The following is a 20,030-nucleotide window of genomic DNA, read 5'->3' on the forward strand; positions in this document are numbered from 1 at the left end:
CTGACAACTCGACACAACATCCTGAGAGACCTCACCTGGTCGTCTAGTCTTACCTGTGCCACCACTGGGGGCTAAATAATAGAGTAGACGATGTTGTTGTGTCTGTGGGGAGAATTATGTAGAGAAACTGTGTGTGGTGGGGAGTGGGTTGGTAATGGTGAGGGTGGTGATGACGGATTGTTGTAATGATAGTGGTGGTGAAGGTAGGTTGTGGATGGTGGTTGGGGGAGACTTACTGGGCAGGTAAGGTGGGTCGTCCCAGGTAGAGGTAGGGCAGGTGAGGCTCCAGTGTGGGCGGTCATGTGGCCAGTTCCAAGGCTTGTTCTCGTTGGTGCCGAAGTTGGCCGGTTCGTTCATGTCCTGCGGGAGGAGGGAAGGGGAGTCTTAGTACTGGGAGAGTCTTAGTACTGGGGGAGTCTTAGTACTGGAAGAAATATATACATGGTTATACTGTGAGCATATATGGCATTATATCTACACTATATATGCCCCTCCTATAGTGATGGCTTATGGTGGTAGTGGTGGTAGTAGTGTCAAATATCTGACTCAATACCGACACACACACACACACGCACGCACGCACGCACGCACATATTTTACTCCTCTCACGTAATTTATAAGCACAACTTGGGACCTCAATTTACCTGGTGACTCAGATCTCAGGTAAATATAATCAGATGAGGACAGTACCCTGATGAATACCTCACTAATTACTCCCTAATGCAGTCAGTCATCATTATCATACCCTGCATAATTAACTTAAGCGGAATGTGTCAGTGGTGATTGCCTCGTTCCCACCTCGACCGTAATTACTTAACCAAACCCAGACATGAAACAGGATTCTGATTGGAGTATTATTTAAAAGCTGTTTGGTTAGGTTAGGGTAGGGTAGGGTAAGGTAAGGTTAGGTCAGGTTAAGTTAGGTTAGGTTAGGTTCAACTGTATTATGTTCGGAGTAGACAAAAATTAACTCAACATCCAGATAATATAAAGACAGGTGACATAACTAGGGTCACTCTCCAGGTAAGTAAGTAATATTGTTATGAACTGACAGGACAGGTAGTGAGACACGGTCATAATAACCCTTTGATCTATACAACCCTTTTAACTTTCCTCTCACTAGTCTTTCATCTTTATTTTCAACTTATAAATATTACCTTAAATTTATCCTAATTTAATCTATGAGTTTTCTCCAAAGACTGTCCAATCAGCCCAATCCGATATCTATTAGAGTATAGAATCACTTGTTTTATACTAATCCTTAAAACCATTTCCAATCAAGTACTCACAATCCAGAGTCCATCAAACTTGAGTGTGTTGTAGAAGAAGGTAATCTCTTGGACCCACCAATCCTTAGTCGACTCCTTGAAGAAGTTGGGGAAGGCTGTCTTGTTGTCCGGCCACACCTAGAGGGAGAGAGGGGGAGATAAAGAGGGAGAGAATTTACCTGAGGAAGAGATAGAAGGAGGGAGAGCTAACAGGTATTCGTTCATTTATATTTTCTAACATGATAAGAGGCCCTCAGGACCCCTTGTCCCACCCCAAGACCCATGCCCCACCTATCTCCAAAGACCTCCCAAGACTTCCTAAGACCTTCAAAGACTCTCCCAAAGACTCTCCCAAAGACCAGAGACAAAGACTCACGTAGCCGAGCATAACGTTGCCCAGATCACCTCCGTTATTTTCCTGCACTACGCTTCTGTCAGTAGCAGCTGCCCACTTGATGTACACGTCCGCCTCCAGGGCTCGGTGGTGTGTCGGGTACTCCTCCTTCGGTAACTGCAGGTACACAACACTTTAATCAACCCGGGCAGGTAGAGATTACCTGCAGATTCGTAACACCTGTTTATCTCACCTGACGATTAACTACCTTAACGCTACCTGGGGTTATGTTAAGTTAGGTTAGCGTTATGGTGGTAATCTTCATATGAAACTACACACACACACACACACACTAGGAATATAAATTTCGTCTCCCCAACTAGTTTAGTACAGTTACCCCTGGTGAAGCAAGAGAATGGCCCCCTTCCCGACCCTCCCTCCTGGTCAAGACAGCTGTACAAATACCACACGCCAAAAAAATATTAAACTTGTTCTTTTCTCCTTTAGACACAGTTTCTTCAAGTTGAAATTTATGGTTACTTCCGCAGCTCATAACAGACGAGTGAGTTGGTGCAAATACAATTATGAAAGAAAAACAAGGAGTTTGGGGCTGATTTTGTTTGCATTTTCTCTCGTACTTCAGAAACTAATATTGTGCGTGTGGAAGTATTGTTATTCGGCCTCCACTTACTGCTGGTAACACACACACATTGTTAAAATAATAAACAACTCCTGATTTATGTCTAAATCAAATGTAAGTGTATATTTTCAGCCACCGGCTGCAACTCTATTAATAAACCGTTTATTATTATTACACACTTTTAAAGCCGTGTCATTCTCCCCTAACATAAACAACACAATTCCATCAACACACAACAACAATAATCATCAATAACACAACACGTACACATATTGCAAGGTTTAAATTACCATATTGCAACACAACCAATCAACATGTTGCTATTAATTTCTATTATAACTTTACCTGTTGACTTTTGTAATGTTTTGATCATAATTAAAAATGTATCTATTTAATTCTTATTGGTGTTTATTTTATTTATGATATCTGATACTAATAACTGATACTAATAACTGATACTGTTACCTGATACTAATAACTGATACTGTTACCTGGCACCAATAACCACACCTCACGAACCAAACAGAGGAACATCATGAATACAAAGGACATCACTTAACCTTACCTTCTCTCAGTCCAACTAGCGGGTTGGTAGGGCAGTGTTGAGGAGTACAGCAGTGAGAGAGGTGTGCCAGGGTGATAATATCCAGCTATGGGATGGGTTGGGAGGTAGGTTGGTGGGCCTAGAGGGTGGAATGAGAGGATGGGGTACTGGTGGAAGGAATTTCATGCATACAAATGATACCGAAGATGGCTCGCCTCTCTAAATCCTCCATAAGTCTTTTGTTTTATTGTATTGGACACCAGGAGGGCAGCTCTAGTGGGCGTGGTTGTGATGACGGAGGAGAGGGGGAGGGAGATACGGATGGGAGAGAGAAAGGAAAGATGGAGAGGAAAGTGAGGAAGAGAGGAGAGAGAAAGAAGAGAAGGGGAGGGGGAGGAGGAAGAAAGAGAGAAAGGAGGAGGGAGGGGGAGGGAGAAAGGAAGAAGGAAGAGAGAGAAGGGGGAAGAGAAAGGGAGAGAAAGAGATGGAAGAAGGGAGGAGAGAAGAGATGGAAGGAAGGGGGAGGGAGGGAGGGAGGGAGAGAAGGAAGGAAGGAGGAGAGAGAACAGAAGAAAGGGAGAGAGAAGAGGTGGAAGGAGGGAGGGAGGGAGGGAGAGAAAGACGAAGAGAAGAGAAGGGGAGGAAGGAGGAAAGTGAGATAAACAGACATAGTTGTATCCTCCCACTTCTCGTGTCTCCAGTCATCCACATAACCTTACCTCACATGATAAATAGACATTAAAAAAAATCATACGACGCATTTTATGAGAGATGGTATGGCGGTCTCGGGACGCTCACCCTATAATATGAAAACAAACCCGACTCCTGAGGGTATACGAACCCAAAGTCACGTGAACCCGGAGTTAGTGGAACACGGAAGCGCCTCTCAACTATGTAACTCTGGCCAAATTTGAATACCCTGTATGGGTACTCCTGCGCTTGCTGATTATGAATATGTGGTCCACGATTCGATTGCAGAGTAATTAGTCGCCAAAATGACCCTTGAAAGATTTTACTCAAATTTTTCATTGCTAATTACTCATCAATTATGGGTTTCAAAGGTGTGATTTAGGGTTTGTGTGTTATTCTGAAAGTACTTAATTAGTTAAACCCCTTAAATTTCAATTCTGAGAAAAAAGTATATTTTGGTCAAAAATTATGTAAGGTGTAAGACTTACATTATTGGTGGTTTTGGGCCAAAAATTAGATTTTGCTGAAAATCACAGTACTGTACTTAACGAAGAAAAAATTCACAGCGGCAGCATAGTTTGATTAAGAAAAAATATAGGACAAGAGGAATGTAAATTTGTTCCGTTCTCGTCGAGTCTGTTTGAATCCGGATGTGTTCGGTTTTTTTACTAATCCATCTAAATCCAAATACTCTCTCTCTCTCTCTCTCTCTCTCTCTCTCTCTCTCTCTCTCTCTCTCTCTCTCAGGGTTTAAGATTACACTCAGGCTGCACATACCTGTTTCCATTGATCCTTTGATTGGCTTTTTCTTATTGCTTTAATTAATTTTATCCTCTCTCTCTCTCTCTCTCTCTCTCTCTCTCTCTCACCTCAGCATTGATAGTAGGGTCGAGTATGACTATGAACCTGAGTCCGTCTTCCTTCATCTGCTCGACGTACTCTGGGAAGCCCTGGTAGTTGTCCTGGTCGATGGTGAAGTCCATCCTGCGGTCCATGTAATCAACGTCCCCGTACTGTACATCCTGAAGGAGGAGGAGGAGGGTGTCATTAGGTGCTGTGTGTGTGTGTGTGTGTGTGTGTGTGTGTGTGTGTGTGTCCTCGGATCCCTTCTTAAAAGTGATCATCTCAGGTAGGCTCTTCTCCAGGTAGGTCATCTGTCTCCTTGTTATTGTAAGTTAATATAACCTGTAGAGGAGTTTACCTGAGAGAGAGGACCTACCTGACGAAGATCTTATCTGAAACAGAGGACCTACCTGACGAAGATCTTACCTGAGGGATCCCGGCGTCTCTCGTCCTGTTCACCGCCCCCTGCAGCTCCTGAAGGGACGCATAGCCGTACCTGTCAAGTGATGAGGGAGAGTTAGGTCTTGTGTGAGTGGAGAGACAAGTTCTGACACCTGTATCTGTGAAATAATACTGAGGCTGAAATCTCTATGTCAGGTGATTAAAATTAATACTACCTGTACCCAAGACCCCAAGACCCCAAGATCCAGTGAGGGGAACGTAATTTTTGGGGATGTCTTCGTGGTGTTAATCTGTCTTGTTTATTTTACATCTTTGTGGAGGATTTTCAAAGACTCTTGTGATTGTTTGCTTAGTTTATAGAGCTGGGGGCAGTCCTGAACCTACAATGTGAAGGTGTTTCTTTTGTTTTTGTATGTTTTTAGGAGAGAGAGACAGATAGACAGAGCTGAAACCCTTTATATACATTTGTAAACCCTTATCTACACCTGAAACCCCTTACCTACACAGCTGGAAGCCCAGGGCCCAGTATGGCGGCATAATAGGACGGTGTATCAGAGCTGTATACTGACTGACCACCGCCTCAGGGCCAGGTCCCAGCATCAGGTACAGGTCCAGCACCCCGCCGAGAGTCCGGAAGGTGATGGAAGGATAGTCCAGGAGTTGGTAGTCTGGTGCAGGAGAGAGAGAGAGAGAGAGAGAGAGAGAGAGAGAGAGAGATTAATAAAAATAGTCCATCACGTTGAATACAAATTAAAGTTGATTCATATATTGTACATAGAGTTACACACACACACACACACACACACACGCCCATACTCACCCATGGCATTACTGTTGAGGAGCAGCACACCGTGGGCCAGACCATCATTCTCCACACACTGGTAGTAAGGATGGGCACCGTACAGGTTCATCTCCTCGCCCTCCTGTAAGACATGACATACAGACAGATGTATACAGTATAACCACAACACAGACATATATTAGTCATGTCAGCTCAACTTACAGGTTCTATGGGGTGGTTCTTCAGGTTCTAAGGGGTTCTAAAGGGGTTCTCCAGGTCCCCCTACACCACCTAAGGGTTCTAAGGGGTTCTAAAGTGGTTCTCCAGGTCCCCCTACACCACCTAAGGGTTCTAAAAGGTTCTAAGGGGGTTCTCCTGGTCTCCCTACACCACCTAAGGGTTCTAAGGGGGTTCTCTAGGTCCCCCTACACCACCTAAGGGTTCTAAGGGGTTCTAAGGGGGTTCTCTAGGTCCCCCTACACCACCTAAGGGTTCTAAGGGGTTCTAAGGGGGTTCTCCTGGTCTCCCTACACCACCTAAGGGTTCTAAGGGGGTTCTCTAGGTCCCCCTACACCACCTAAGGGTTCTAAGGGGTTCTAAGGGGGTTCTCCTGGTCTCCCTACACATAAGGGATAAAGGAGTTGCCTAAGAAACCTCGTCCCTCCCTTTGATGTATCCCAAGAGAGAGTTTTATGACGTGCAAGATTGAAAGTAAGAAATATCCGCTCTGGTGAGATGGCTTTGTGGTGTGTGTGGTGGTGAGGGGGGAGGGGAGGAGGCGGGGAGGCAAGGTATTGAAGGGTGAGCTGTTGGAAAATGGACAGCGTAGGGGATATAAGAATGTGGGGGGAGAGAGTGATGTGTGGGGGGAGGTGTGTGTGGGGGTGTGGGGAGAGTGTATGTGTGGGGAGAGGTGTGTGGGGGAGGAGAGTGTGTGGGGGGGGTGTGTGTGTGGGAGAGTGTGTGGAGAGGGTGTGTGGGGGGGGAGAGTGTATGTGTGGGGGAGAGTGTGTGGGGGAGAGTGTTTGTGTGGGGAGAGAGTGTGTGGGGGAGTGTGTGTGTGGGGAGGAGAGAGTGTGTGTGGGAGGAGAGGGGGAGTGTGTGGAGAGGGTGTGTGGGGGAAGAGTGTGTGTGGGGGAGAGAGTGTGTGGGGGAAGAGTGTATGTGTGGGGGGAGAGTGTCTGGGGGGAAGAGTGTATGTGTGTGCGGGGAGAGTGTGTGGGGGGAAGAGTGTGTGTGGAGGACAAGAGAGTGTATGGGGGAGAATAGAGTGGGGGGAGAAGAGTATGAGCGGGAAGAGACATAATTAAACCAACATTATAGCCTCAGGACTCGACAAGTAATAGTCACCCCAGGCGCAGGTCCCTCATCCCTGGAGAAGATGGGCCATAGCCTGCCAGTGCTGAGGTCGTGTCTGAAGTTGTCGTGGGCGTTCTCCCCCAGGCCATACACGTTCTTACTGGGCAGAAGGCTCGTGATGCTGAGAAACTGATTTGAGAACGTCAGCCCGCCGATCTTGGTGTTGAACCTGTGGAGGAGTAGTCGTTTAGTGTGAAGGAGGAGTAGTTGTTCATTGTCAAGATGGAGTAGTCGTTTAGTGTGAAGGAGGAGTAGTTGTTCATTGTCAAGATGGAGTAGTCGTTTAGTGTGAAGGAGGAGTAGTTGTTCATTGTCAAGATGGAGTAGTCGTATTACTAACATTTCTCATCGTAAGAATCCTTCACCAGGTGTACCAACACACCCGGTCGTGTCACACCTGTTTGTGCTCATAACATAAACTATTCCAACTCACAAGATGGTGCCCGTGCCCTTCCTGACGACGTAGAAGAAGAAGGGGTCTCCAGCCTTGGGGTTATGGGGCAGCACCACCTCGTACAGGGGGTTCTTGGCCCCAGTGGTAGGCAGATTAAGTTCCACGGGGACCTCGTGACGGGCGGCTCCCTCCTGGTAGAACTGTGTGAGAAGGAGACAATGAATCTAAAGTAAACGTCAGTGTATATCAGCTGTCACAAGTGATCATCTTGTAAAGTCTCGGTGAATCTGGTGGAAAGTGAAGGAATGGCGGCACTAAAACTCAACATTTTTATTCTTGTTATTGTTTATCTTTGTAAATAATGATAAAAAACTGTACACAGGTTCAACAAAGATATTAAAGCAGTGTCATAAAGTAAACAGGAGTGTAGAGCCTTCAATCCGCCCAGCGACTCGGTACAGTATATACAAGATATTTTTTTTCCTGTGAAGTTACATCCTAAGTATTTCACAGCGAAAACAGACAACTGTGCTTTAAACATTTTTGCTGGGGCCTCAGTCTCCTCACACCTCCTTCATCTCCGAGTCTTACAACAGTGCGAGTTAATTAATGTCCCCAGGTTGACGGTGGCAGTTTAAGAGGAGTATAAGGAAGGGAGGGATGGAGGCATGGAGGGTGGAGAGTGGGTGTTGGGGAAAGAGGATTGGAAGGAAAGAAGGAGAGAGGGTGGAAGGGAGGGAAGGAATGAGGGGGCATTGGGGGAAGGAGGGAAAGAGGAAAAGTTGAGGGAAAGGGGGAAACAGGGAAGGAGATGTAATTGGTGGCCTCTTACACGTACAAAGCCAAGACTCAGAAGCCAAGAGGTGGAGAGGGACAAGTACCTTGAGGAGAAACAGAGAGATGTCAGAAGAGGTCCTGGTAAAGCCCCTAACACTGTGTGCTGACGAAGATCACAGGACCAGTAGCCCAACCCCGTACTGACGTGGTCCTCCCTCCTTCCTCGTCACTCTCCTTTCTTCCTCGTCACTCTCCCTCCTTCCACTTCACTCTCCCTCCTTCCACTTCACTCTCCCTCCTTCCTCGTCACTCTCCCTCCTTCCTCATCACTCTCCCTCCTTCCTCGTCACTCTCCCTCCTTCCTCATCACTCTCCCTCCTTCCTCATCACTCTCCCTCCTTCCCTCACTCTCCCTCCTTCACTCCCTCCTTCCTCATCACTCTCCCTCCTTCCTCATCACTCTCCCTCCTTCCTCGTCACTCTCCCTCCTTCCTCATCACTCTCCCTCCTTCCTCATCACTCTCCCTCCTTCCTCATTACTCTCCCTCCTTCCTCATCACTATCCCGCCTTCCTCATCACTCTCCCTCCTTCCTCATCACTCGTCCTCTCCTTTCCTTCCTTGTCACTCTCCCTCCCTCTTCCCACGCTTCGTCGATCCTTTTGGCTGCTGAAGGAGGCGTTAAGTGAGCTGTTACGACCTTTCACTTTAATCACTTTGGATCAAGACTAAAGACGTACGTGTGTGTGTGTGTGTGTGTGTGTGTGTGTGTGTGTGTGTCTATCACACACACACACACACTTAGGTCTAGTAGATTAGGTTAGAGCCCTTGGTTTAGTGAGCCCTAACCTGACGGACCTACCTTGACCCTGAGTGTGTCATCGCTGTAAAGAAACACTTCGAAGGTAAGTCTCTCCAGTTCTCCGCCGTAGAATGAGGACCCTGCCTTCCTCAGGAGAGTCTTAAACCCCTTCTGCGTCTCCTCCACTTTTCCGTCCACGAACTCGAAGCCGTAGTCAACCAGTGGAGGAATCGAACACTGTATCTGCGGGAATTGAAAGTGTTTAGGTTAAACTTGAAAGTGTTTAGGTTATTCTGAAGGTGTTTAGGTTAAATCTGAAGGTGTTAAGGTTAAATCTGAAAGTGTCGACACCTCTAGCACCAGACAACACACACACACACCAACACAATAGACCACAAACTGGACTGGAAGGCCCATGTAAACAACACAATCAAGGCAGCCTCCTACCGACTCTACATGCTATGACGACTCAGGTCACTTGGGGCACCCACGCCAGAGCTGAGGACTATCTATAACGCATTTATTCTCCCCAAATTAACGTATGCATCACCAGCCTTGTCGTCTTCTCTCAACTCTACCCAGCAACGTCAGCTAGAGAAGGTACAGAAGAGGGACTGCAGAATCATGCTCGGCGCAGACTACTTCGGCTACAACAAAGCTCTCTCCACCCTGAAAATGCCATCCCTCAGTGACCTCCACCACCAAGCACTTGCAGGGTTTGGCAGTGGACTACTGCACCATCCTTCATCATCGCCACCTACTGCCACCGGCAGTCCCCCGCCCATCTCGCGCAGTCCGCCACTACAACAAAATTCAGTCCATAAGAGCCTGCACCGATAGATATAAGAACAGCACCATCCCATCTATTGTTAAAATAATAAAGAGCTCCTGATTTATGTACTGTACAGCCCTGTAAATGTATTTAACGTATATTATTAAGTCTAAATCACATGTAAGTTTGTATATTTTTAGCCACCGGCTGCAACTCTATTAATGAACCATTTAATATTATTACACATCCTCTCAATACTGCCTCCACTTCCAGCCACTCAAAAGACCTCAATAGAAGCTAAATCGTTTTTCCCAGAGTCTTTTCAGCTGTGTGCAGTAAGTTCAGCAGATGCCCTTCCTGGCCTCACTGATACGTATTTTTCTGCTATTTAAAGTGCAGGTTAATGAGTGGCAGTGAACGATTTTTTTTTCACTTTTGATTTCATTAACCTAACCTAACTCCTTCACTATGGGACGCCACATGTCAAAACTCTACAACAAGTAAATCCATGACATAATTCAGCATTTATAACATACAGGTACAGTATTAGCAAGCTTGTTCCTCATTAGGATGATGGCACCACTGTAAACCTTCAACTCTGAGTCCGACTGATTACTTCCGAGGGAAAATAGTGGTAAAATGGTGGTGGTGGTGGTGGTGGTGGTGGTGCTGGCGCTGGTGGTTGTGGTGGTGGTGGTAGTGGTGGTAGTGGTAAAACGATGATGATAGTGGTGGTGGTAATGGTGGTTATTATAATAATAATAATAATAATAATAATAATAATAATAATAATAATAATAATAATAATAGTAATAGTAATACAAGAGAAACTTATTCGGGTAAATATTCAGGTAAAGTCAAACTCTAAAATACCAGTTCACTACAGTTAACCTCCCTCCACCCTCACCCCGCCTGTACTGGGAGGGGGGATGGAAGGGGTGATTTTGAGAGATGGGGTGGATGGGAGATGAGGTGGGATGGGGGAGAGGGGTGGGATGGTGAGATGGGAGGCGGGTGGGGTGGTGTGGGATGGGACGGGCGGGTGGGGTGGTGTGGGATGGGACGGGCGGTTGAGGGGGTAGTGAGGTTAGTTCAGGAGTTCATTTACAAAGTTTAAAAAAAATAGTCATCTCATTTTCCCTGAGAGTTTGAGCTGGGAACTTTTCGTCGTAGTGTGAATCAAAAGCTCAGGGTCGGTGATTTGTACATTACTGACGGCGAATAGTGAAAGTTTTGTGTAAATATTTTTGTTCTTTCCTTTATCCCTGAATTCAAAAGAAAGAAGTATTCTGTGATCTGACCTAACTTATCATCCGACTCGCTTAGTAGTAATGGTGAGAGTGGTAGTGGTGATGGTGGTGGTGCCGGTAGTAGTGGTGGTAGTGGTGCTGTACACGATGGCAGGGAAAGTGTCGATACTCGAGAGTTTTAAAATGAGTGGACGTGACTGGGGAAGAGAATGAGTGGGAGGAAGAGAGGGAGAGTGTAGCAGAGTGCGTAGGAGGGAAAAAGGGCGAATAAGTGTAGGGAGAGATTAGGTGGAAGGGAGATAGGATGAGTGGGGGAATGGAAAAGATTGCGTGGGATGGAGGGAAGGAAAGGGGGGTGTGGAAAAGAAAGAGTAATTTAAAAATGTGTGTGTGTCATAACCTGATAACATCCTCCATTAACTAACGATATAGCCTCACACGCGTCGACCATCACTCGTAACACCTCGTAGGGAGAGTAATCCACGCAGAGGAGAGAGAGAAAAACTAGTGCTAAGAATGTTAAGCTTCGCCCACCAACACAGCGAAGTTTGGTAATTAATATAAATAGTTCACATGCTTTACCTTCCACTTATATAGGGACTACTTAACGCGTGTACAGAAACAGCTACTGGTATCTCTCAAAGTCTAGCCTGGGAATTCCTAAGACCCGTTTATGCTTGAAGAATCTTAAGGTAAATTGCCCTCATAAAATTATGTTATAGGAACGCATCTGATGGCTAACTGCTGCAACTACGGTATATATATTAAATTGATATCCAAAATGGCAGAAATATTACACAGACTCAACCTTGACTAGATATGTGTGAGAGAGAGAGAGAGAGAGAGTTAAGACTCACCTTATTTGACTGTTCCCATACACAGTTCCTTTCCTTACACATAACCTCAGTGACTGGCTCGTCCTCGCTCCAGTCTGGTAAGTGAGAGAGACTGAACAGTTAGTTTATGCCAGTTGCAATTATGAGACATGGTGATAGTATTGATGATGATGATGATAGTGATGATAATAGTATTTTTGGTGATGATGATGAATCGCAATACAATAATAATACTGTAATAATAATAATAATATCAGTATTATTTTTGGTGTATTAAGTATTATCATCATTATTATCATTATTACTGTTATTATTATCATCATCACTATCATCATCATTACTCCAGCCACAGTAATGAGAGTGTCACTAAGACTCAACATACCTTTATAAGAGATAGGACAAGGGATCTTAAAGTCCATCTGTTCGGTCCAGGTGAGGGTGAAGTTGTGGGTAGCGGGGAGAGCCAAGTCAAACATCTGTAACACCTGCGGACACAACCAACACCTGTAGCCAACACCTGTCATGCTGCTCACTCACAACTATGGCCACTGACTTGTTGACTTTCTGACTGTTATTGACTTCCTGACTGTTATTGACTGACTTCTGACTGTTATTGACTGACTGTATGATTTGTTATTACTAGACTGATCGATGGATATTGACTTACTGAATTTTTGACAGTTATTAATTGACTTTCAGATTGTGACTGACTGATTAAGGAACATCCAGTGCCTTACCTGTGTGTCGCGGTGATAGTGCCAGTCACCTGTCGTCCATCGCTGACCGTCCACCAGGAGTTGAGTAGGTCGTCCCTCCACCCTGAACACCCTCACCTCCGACAACAGCAGACCCTCCGCTACCTCACTACCACGAGTCACCTGCCACGTGATGATCTCCTGCAGGAGGTGAGAGTGTCTTAAACCTTCACACTAATATACTACCCTAACCAATCCGCTCTATCCTAATCCTTCCCTCTAATCTACTCTCAACAATCCTAATCCTTCCCTCTAATCTACTCTCAACAATCCTAATCCTTCCCTCTAATCTACTCTCAACAATCCTAATCCTTCCCTCTAATCTACTCTCAACAATCCTAATCCTTCCCTCTAATCTACTCTCAACAATCCTAATCCTTCCCTCTAATCTACTCTCAACAATCCTTCCTCCCTCGTAGCTCTAATCAGAATATAATACGCTTCAAAAAATCTAAATAGACGTAGAAATTTCTGGTTTAAATTTGAGTTAGGATTTTTGTATTGGTATTTTTTTAAAGCGAGATTACAACTTTCATTTTTTCTTTCACTAATTAAGAATGAAATGAAAAAGGTTTCTTATAATTTGAGGACTATTTAAGATGCCATCAAGTGGAGGCTCGGCTGAGATTCTTTTGATGTTTGTGGTGAAATGTGAGACAGAATTCTATGGAGTGTGTGGTTTTGTCTCTCTCTCTGTCTATTTGAGAGACACGGACAGACAGGCAGACAGAAAACAGGTACACAGACAAAGATAGATAGACAGACAGGCAGACAGAGAGTGGGAGACACAGCCAGACAATGGAAGACCTACTAATGACCTGTTTGTTCCCTGTACTAATGACCTGTTTACCTGTACTTACATTGGAATAAGTTACATCAGCTGTGAAGTACCTGCCGCTACCTATAGGATCTGAGGAAAAGAAATAAATTCATTATATATTACTTAATACGAATAAATTGCTCGATAAAAATTATATAAAGAATAAATTGAACGATATTGATACAGTTTATAATATCATATTTTACAGGTGTTAATTTGGTTGGTGAGAATATTATAAGATACTAATATTATAATTGCTGCAAATTGACCTAACCTGACTTGACCTTACATGACTTGACCTGTGGGTGATGGTGCTAATGCCTGCCTTAAAACTTCCAGGTAAATTTGAACTCTTCTATCAAACACGACTATTAATCATGAACCCTGGAGCTGTTAAACCCACCCAAAATACCGTACCTCTCAGCTTTTATTGCTCAGCTATCAAGTGTTTAGCTCCAGGGAGGGATTAATGGTGAGATGAGCCATGAAATTCGCTCCCCATTTCTGTATTGCGAACATAAATTTAACAATAAAAGATAAATTATACTGTATGTTTACTTATAATTAACTCCAGGTCCACCTTCCTCACTTGGTTGCCCCGCCCCTTGGTGACGTAAGCTGTGATGTCATATTACGTCATCAATACTATGGCCACGCCCGGGTCTTCATTCATAAGTGTTGGAGAGTTTCATTCAGAGTTTAGTGTGAGTGAGGGAGACAGCCAGAGTGACTGCCAGCAGTGTGTATGTGTCTGTCAGTCATCACAAGCCATAAGAGATTATTTTGTTTATGTTACCGATAAGACATATACATACATACATACAATAAGTCATTTATGTCCAATGTATATTTTCAGCCTTCGGGCTGCAGAACTTTTTCAATAAACCGTTAATTATTATTATTATTATTACATACACTGTGACCCCAAATCGGAGGTCAGGTCAGACCATGTGGGCGTGTCAAGCTAACTATTGTACGCTGGAGGTCATGTATTGCCCCAATCTCCCTCTATTATGACCAGGGTTAACACGTGAGTCCCTCTGGCCTCTGATATATTTACCTCTTGTGACCTTGACCTCTCATACAGCGTCGAATTGAAGGTTTATTTGTGCATCTTGGGTCATATTGGGTCAGGTTAGTTTATTGTGTGTGTGTGTGTGTGTGTGTGTGTGTGTGTGTGTGTGTTAGACATCTTCAGGTAACAGTGTGACCGTGAGTGTCTTGAGGCTGGCAAGGAGAGGGACAAACCTCTCATAACACCTCATCTATACCTCCTCGTCGCGCCTTCTGCAGGTATGAACACTCGAGAGACTCAATTGGAGATACAAAGATCATGGTTGGGTAATCTTGGTGTATGTGGAGAGAGAGAGAGAGATGACAAAGACGAAGAAAGAGTGGAGAGAGAGAGAGAGAGAGAGAGAGAGAGAGAGAGACCTCCTACGTGCTATAATATGACACCGGACAGAGACAATTAATATCACCTGTACTTGAAACACTTGTGTATTTATATAAGGTAAATAGTTCCTAGATCTCAGGTAATACGACACAAAGAACACGTCAGTCAGACACTCACTCAGCTCCTCGCCGTCGTCCCAGTACAACGTCCCGGTAGCATTCCCCTCCCGGTCTGGGGCCACCACCAGTCCTAGGGGTTCACTCCTTCAGGTGGGGGGCAGGGGGGGTTATAGATTAGATTAAGTTATGTATACAGTAGTTATGTATTACACCTGTCTATTGATATACAGTATACATGTATGTCTCCCTATTTATGTTTTAAATTGTTTATCTATATTTATTTACAGTGAAACCTCTATTTAGTGGACTATGTGGAGAAGAAAATCCATTATATCGAGGGTCTGTTAGATGTGAAACCTCCCCCATCTAACGGATTATATGGAAGGAAAGTTCGTTATATTGAGGTTTCACTGTATCTATTTTCTGTCTTTTAAATTAACTATTACCTATTTTAACCTCTCTCCCTTACCTGGCCAGCTTGGTGTTGGAGCGGGGTCGTTGGGTAAGGAGCACACCGCCGCCTCTCACATACACAGGGACGTGGGTTCGAGGCGCCTCCACCACCAGCGTCACACCCTCATCCACCAGCTGGTTGACCGCCTCCCCCTGAGACCAAATCAAGCCAGGTCAGGTCAAGTCATTAATGAGTCAGTTATCATGTTTCACCTGTGTCTCTCACCCACGACTTGTTTCCCAGGTGAGACAATGTAGGAGTCTACCTCATGGGTCTGACGTCACATATACATAGATTGATATAGGCTAGTTATATATCCTCCTGTAGTCTGGTATTTGTGACCAATATAGTTTCTCACTTAACCTCTAGACGCACAGGAAGAAATTGAGAAACTGTGAAGGTTCAGTAATGTGGCGGCTGTTAAGTAGAGAGTAAAGGTAAGCACTTGAGGTGATTATGTTGATTTGCAGTTCTTACTTACAGTGTAGTAGTCGTACCAGGCACCAGCGGGGAAGTACACGCCTCTGTTGATCTCTCTCTGTAATAAATATCAATAGCTTACAAAAACAATAACAAAAAGCGGACGTAACTATGTCAAAATATGATAAAAATGTCTACGAATACCAATGAATGTTTAAATATATTATTATACATTATTAAGTTTCAACAGATGCAAAATAAATAATAAATGTCATAACTTAGTCAATGAAGATGAAAATGACTGATTAACAAACTCGAACATTGATAAAACATGAAGTTGTAATTTATTCTCATTTTATATCAATCACTTCTTTAACATAAATATTTCACACAGACAAATATACAGTATAGTCGGACGAGCAGACATAAGTAAACTTGTACACTTGCAGGACCCTTGGTGTTTAAAAATAGCGTAGATAGATATAATGCGTGAAATAAGTAAGATTTGAATGAGTTAGCGATAAGAATATTTAAGTTTTTTGTGGAGCACACCAAAGAAAACGTACTGCCTTTAGAACGGGAGCTATCATGAGCCAGGACCCCCACAGGAACTGATCGTCTACATCCAAGGTCGCTTTGTCATCAGGAAATCTGTAATTATCAGTCAGAATATAATTAAAATTACATCGTGGGGGAACTGTACAGAAACCCGTAAACTATGTGAAATAATTGGAAAGTAATGGTACTCTTCTTTCAGACACATTAAGGTGACCCAAAACCTAATCTAGATTGACCTAACTTAAAGCTGTCATCACGCTTTTAGTACGATTTGTGGTACATCTAACCACTAGGTAATACATACAGTAAATTCTCATAAAATGTACAAACTTTTTGAGTAAAATAGACTTAATTGGAAAAGATAACATTACAATAAATTTAAAATATCCTAAACTATATAAGAATTTCTCAGGGGAAAGTTAAAAAAATATTTATAGGTTGAGAGAAGGAACATATTGGGATATGAAAGACATGCAGTATAAACAATGGATTAAAGTCAGAATAGAAGGGCCAGATGTACTCACTCGAAGAAGAGGGCCCTGACGACGGTGAGGCCCTGGGTGTGGGCGAGGTAGTGTAGGGTGTAGAGGTAGGGCAGAAGAGTGTAGCGGACCTGAAGGGCTGCTCGGCTTGACGATGCCACACTCGGCCACAGTCCAGGGTCCTGTGGTGGTACAGGTAGTTAGGGCCATGAAAAAGTTCAGGGCCATGAGGAAGTTCAGGGCCATGGGGAAGTTCAAATCATGGGGAGGCATGGAACTATGGAGGTCTCAGCAATATAAAGATAACATTTCTGGAAGCTTTAATTTACTGGGAGCTGAAACTATGGGAAGCGTCGTACTGTGTGGGAAATATCGTGTCATGTGAAAACTCGAGAATCTTGGGGTGTTCATTTACAGCTCAGAGGCATGAGGAACGTACACGCGGTCTGTGTGAAGGATAATAACTGACTTGTCCTATGGTAAATAATTCGTCAGGATATCTAAAGTTGGAAGAACGTACTCACAAGGTCTACAGTTCTTAATGCCACGTGTAGCAAGGACGTACTCACGTGTTCATTGGTCCCCTCGGTGTTGTGGTTGCGGCTGTAGGGGTAGAAGGCACCCAACTGCATCCACCGCTGACACAGCTCCTCCGTCGTGTCCGCAAAGAACCCACAGATATCCGCACCCACGTAAGGGATCCCAAACATGTTGAACTCGATCATACCTGAGTGTTGTTGAAGAGTAATCACCAAGGAGTCCCAGATGATCACCTCAAGTATATCCACTCAGGCTTATTTCACCAAAAGATTCTCTTAACCTAACCTACCCAGTTTAGAACACGCACTGAATCACAGGAGATACTGACCTATAATGGAAGTGTGGAGGTCAGGCCAGCGAGCCAGGTTATCCCCCAGCCAGTGTCCAGCCCACCTGCCACTGCTGGGGAAGGTTGACCGGCTCACCACGATGCCTCTCTTCCCCGTCACCTCCTGCAGGGCCCTGGAGGTAGTAAGGGATAGGGGATCAGATGCAGTTTTAGGATTTAATGTGAGTTAGAAAAGCTATAACATGTATTCCAGCTGTGTGTGTGTGTTTGTGTGTGTTTAGGATGAGAGGCTGCAATACGTACTCCAGTGTGGGTAGGGTCTGGGACCATCCATACAGGTTGTGGACATCGTAGTGTCGTAGTTGTCTCTCCTCGCCCTGTAGTCCCACCATACACAGCGTCCTCTCCGACAACCTGTAGCATCAAGTAGGTCATGCGCCCCTTCACGACTAAGACTTAACCCCTTCACTGCTAAGACTTAACCCCTTCACGAATAAGACTTAACCCCTTCACGAATAAGACTTAACCCCTTCAATGCTATGACTTAACAGCTTCAGTATAACAACTTATCAGCCACCTTGAGATTAATGTCTTAAGCCATTAATTACAACTTAATCCCTTGACAAAGATATCTTAACTGGACTCACCTCTTACCCTGACTAACTCACTATTTGACTGACTCGGCCCTTGACTGATTTACCACTTGACTGATTGACTCACTAACCTCTTGCCCTGGCCCCAAGCGGTGATGGCAGCGACCGGGTAAGGTGGGTCGTCCCAGGTAGAGGTAGGACAGGTGAGGCTCCAGTGTGGACGGTCATGTGGCCAGTTCCAAGGTTTGTTCTCGTTGGTGCCGAAGTTGGCCGGCTCGTTCATGTCCTGCGGGAGGAGGGGAGAGTCTTAGTACTGGGGGGAGTCTTAGTACTGGGGGAGATTGTTAGTACTGAAGCTCTCTCTCTCTCTCTCTCTCTCTCTCTCTCATCATAATAAGTGAAGTTAGCCATCGTTAGGATTTAGTACACACACACACACACACACACACACACACACACACACACACACACAGTACTCACAAGCCACAGTCCATCAAACTCCAGCGTGTCATAGAGCCGTATAATCTCCTCCTTCCACCACTCCTTCGTAGAGGACCTCAAGAAATCTGGAAAAGCTGTACGGTTGTCTGGCCACACCTGTAGAGGGACCAAGGTGAAGGTGAAGTCAGTTGAACCTTAGAGTGGACGAAGTCATATCAGAAAGACATCAGTAAAAAAGGTAGAAGTGACAGAAACATTATAACAGGGACTTACATATCCCAGCATGATGTCCCCCCCGCCGTGGTTCTCTTCAGGCACAAGCTCCTGAGGCCACTTGATGTACACGTCCTTCTGCAGAGCCCGATGGTGAACTGGGTACTCCTCCTCACTCATCTGTAGACCACACACACACAAAAGATCATTATTATTACAGTTCAACTTATTATTACAGTAACAAGTAGCTGCAAAAGTATCTTTAGGATTTTACGTGAGACAATATGACACAACGGATGAAGGATTTTGACAACCCTACCGAGACAACAGGAGCCGCAGTGTTCATTTTTAAATTCATCAGACGAGGTAAAGATACTTTTTTGGGGCGATTGTATGTCTGCTTAAATTACTACTAATAACATCACTTATACTACTATTTCAATTATTATCATATCTACTAAGAATTTTTTACCATTTCTCCGACTACTGCTCAAAATAGTAACAAGGGTGACCTCTAGGTATTAGGTGCGTAGAATTGCAATAAAGAAAATATCCATCAATGGCAAAAAACATCTATTGGTCAGGTCAATAAAGGAGGGAATCAGGCTGATTAAACTAAACCTGGATCATAACACTTAATAGCATAGAGAGTGATGTCAACCTCACCTCAGCGTTGATGGCGGGGTCGAGGTTGATGATAAAGCGAAGACCTTTATCCTTGACCTCCCTGATGTACTCTGGTAGGCCGGCATAGCTCACATTATCGTAGGTGAAGTCCATCCTGCGATCCATGTAGTCGATATCAGCATATTGCACGTCCTGGAGGTAAGGGCAAAGGTCAGGGAAGGTGTTTATTGGTTAAGAGGAGTGTGATCTCGTCGTCCATTGGTCAAAGGTAGTGTGATCTCGGTGTTTATTGGTCAGGAGTAGTGTGATCTCGGTGTTTATTGGTCAAGAGTAATGTGATCTTGGTGTTTATTGGTCAGAAGTAGTGTGATCTCGGTGTTTATTGGTCTAGAGCAGGCATGGGCAATCTGCGGTCCGGACCAAGTGTTTGTGCGGCCCGTGGAGTGATTGAGAAATTCTATTTAATGTAGCCTGCAGTTCAGGTAGAGGCAGCCAGTTAATGGTGAGTAAAGCAATATTTATTAAAAGAACAATCATCATACACAATTCATTACTGTCTCATCACCTAAGACTAAGTAACTACGGAAATGTAACAGTGAAATAATTATATATAATTAACAATCTAAACACTA

The 20,030-nt window shown here is 44.4% G+C and overlaps 1 protein-coding gene across 3 annotated transcripts in view; it reads right to left on the bottom strand.

The window, feature by feature from the left end:
- LOC121857099 (probable maltase-glucoamylase 2) overlaps positions 1-20,030 on the bottom strand; it is a 34,198-nt gene that overhangs the window by 6,977 nt on the left and 7,191 nt on the right. For all 3 annotated transcript variants that reach the window (XM_042352972.1, XM_042352971.1, XM_042352973.1), the window contains 26 exons: positions 19,438-19,590; positions 18,832-18,951; positions 18,598-18,714; positions 18,249-18,403; positions 17,828-17,938; positions 17,564-17,697; positions 17,265-17,422; positions 16,738-16,877; positions 16,222-16,306; positions 15,717-15,773; positions 15,251-15,387; positions 14,840-14,925; positions 13,307-13,356; positions 12,429-12,587; positions 12,074-12,176; positions 11,713-11,786; positions 8,894-9,076; positions 7,295-7,455; positions 6,853-7,030; positions 5,542-5,644; positions 5,221-5,389; positions 4,746-4,815; positions 4,346-4,498; positions 1,645-1,779; positions 1,290-1,406; positions 237-360 (listed from right to left, as the gene is read on the bottom strand). In XM_042352972.1, coding sequence (XP_042208906.1) covers positions 237-360; positions 1,290-1,406; positions 1,645-1,779; positions 4,346-4,498; positions 4,746-4,815; positions 5,221-5,389; positions 5,542-5,644; positions 6,853-7,030; positions 7,295-7,455; positions 8,894-9,076; positions 11,713-11,786; positions 12,074-12,176; positions 12,429-12,587; positions 13,307-13,356; positions 14,840-14,925; positions 15,251-15,387; positions 15,717-15,773; positions 16,222-16,306; positions 16,738-16,877; positions 17,265-17,422; positions 17,564-17,697; positions 17,828-17,938; positions 18,249-18,403; positions 18,598-18,714; positions 18,832-18,951; positions 19,438-19,590 — 3,232 coding nt within the window. The remainder of the gene's footprint in view (positions 1-236; positions 361-1,289; positions 1,407-1,644; positions 1,780-4,345; positions 4,499-4,745; positions 4,816-5,220; positions 5,390-5,541; positions 5,645-6,852; positions 7,031-7,294; positions 7,456-8,893; positions 9,077-11,712; positions 11,787-12,073; positions 12,177-12,428; positions 12,588-13,306; positions 13,357-14,839; positions 14,926-15,250; positions 15,388-15,716; positions 15,774-16,221; positions 16,307-16,737; positions 16,878-17,264; positions 17,423-17,563; positions 17,698-17,827; positions 17,939-18,248; positions 18,404-18,597; positions 18,715-18,831; positions 18,952-19,437; positions 19,591-20,030) is intronic.

Source organism: Homarus americanus, unplaced genomic scaffold (genome assembly GCF_018991925.1).
Source record: "Homarus americanus isolate GMGI-L3 unplaced genomic scaffold, GMGI_Hamer_2.0 scaffold20465, whole genome shotgun sequence".
NCBI classification, from domain to species: domain Eukaryota; kingdom Metazoa; phylum Arthropoda; class Malacostraca; order Decapoda; family Nephropidae; genus Homarus; species Homarus americanus.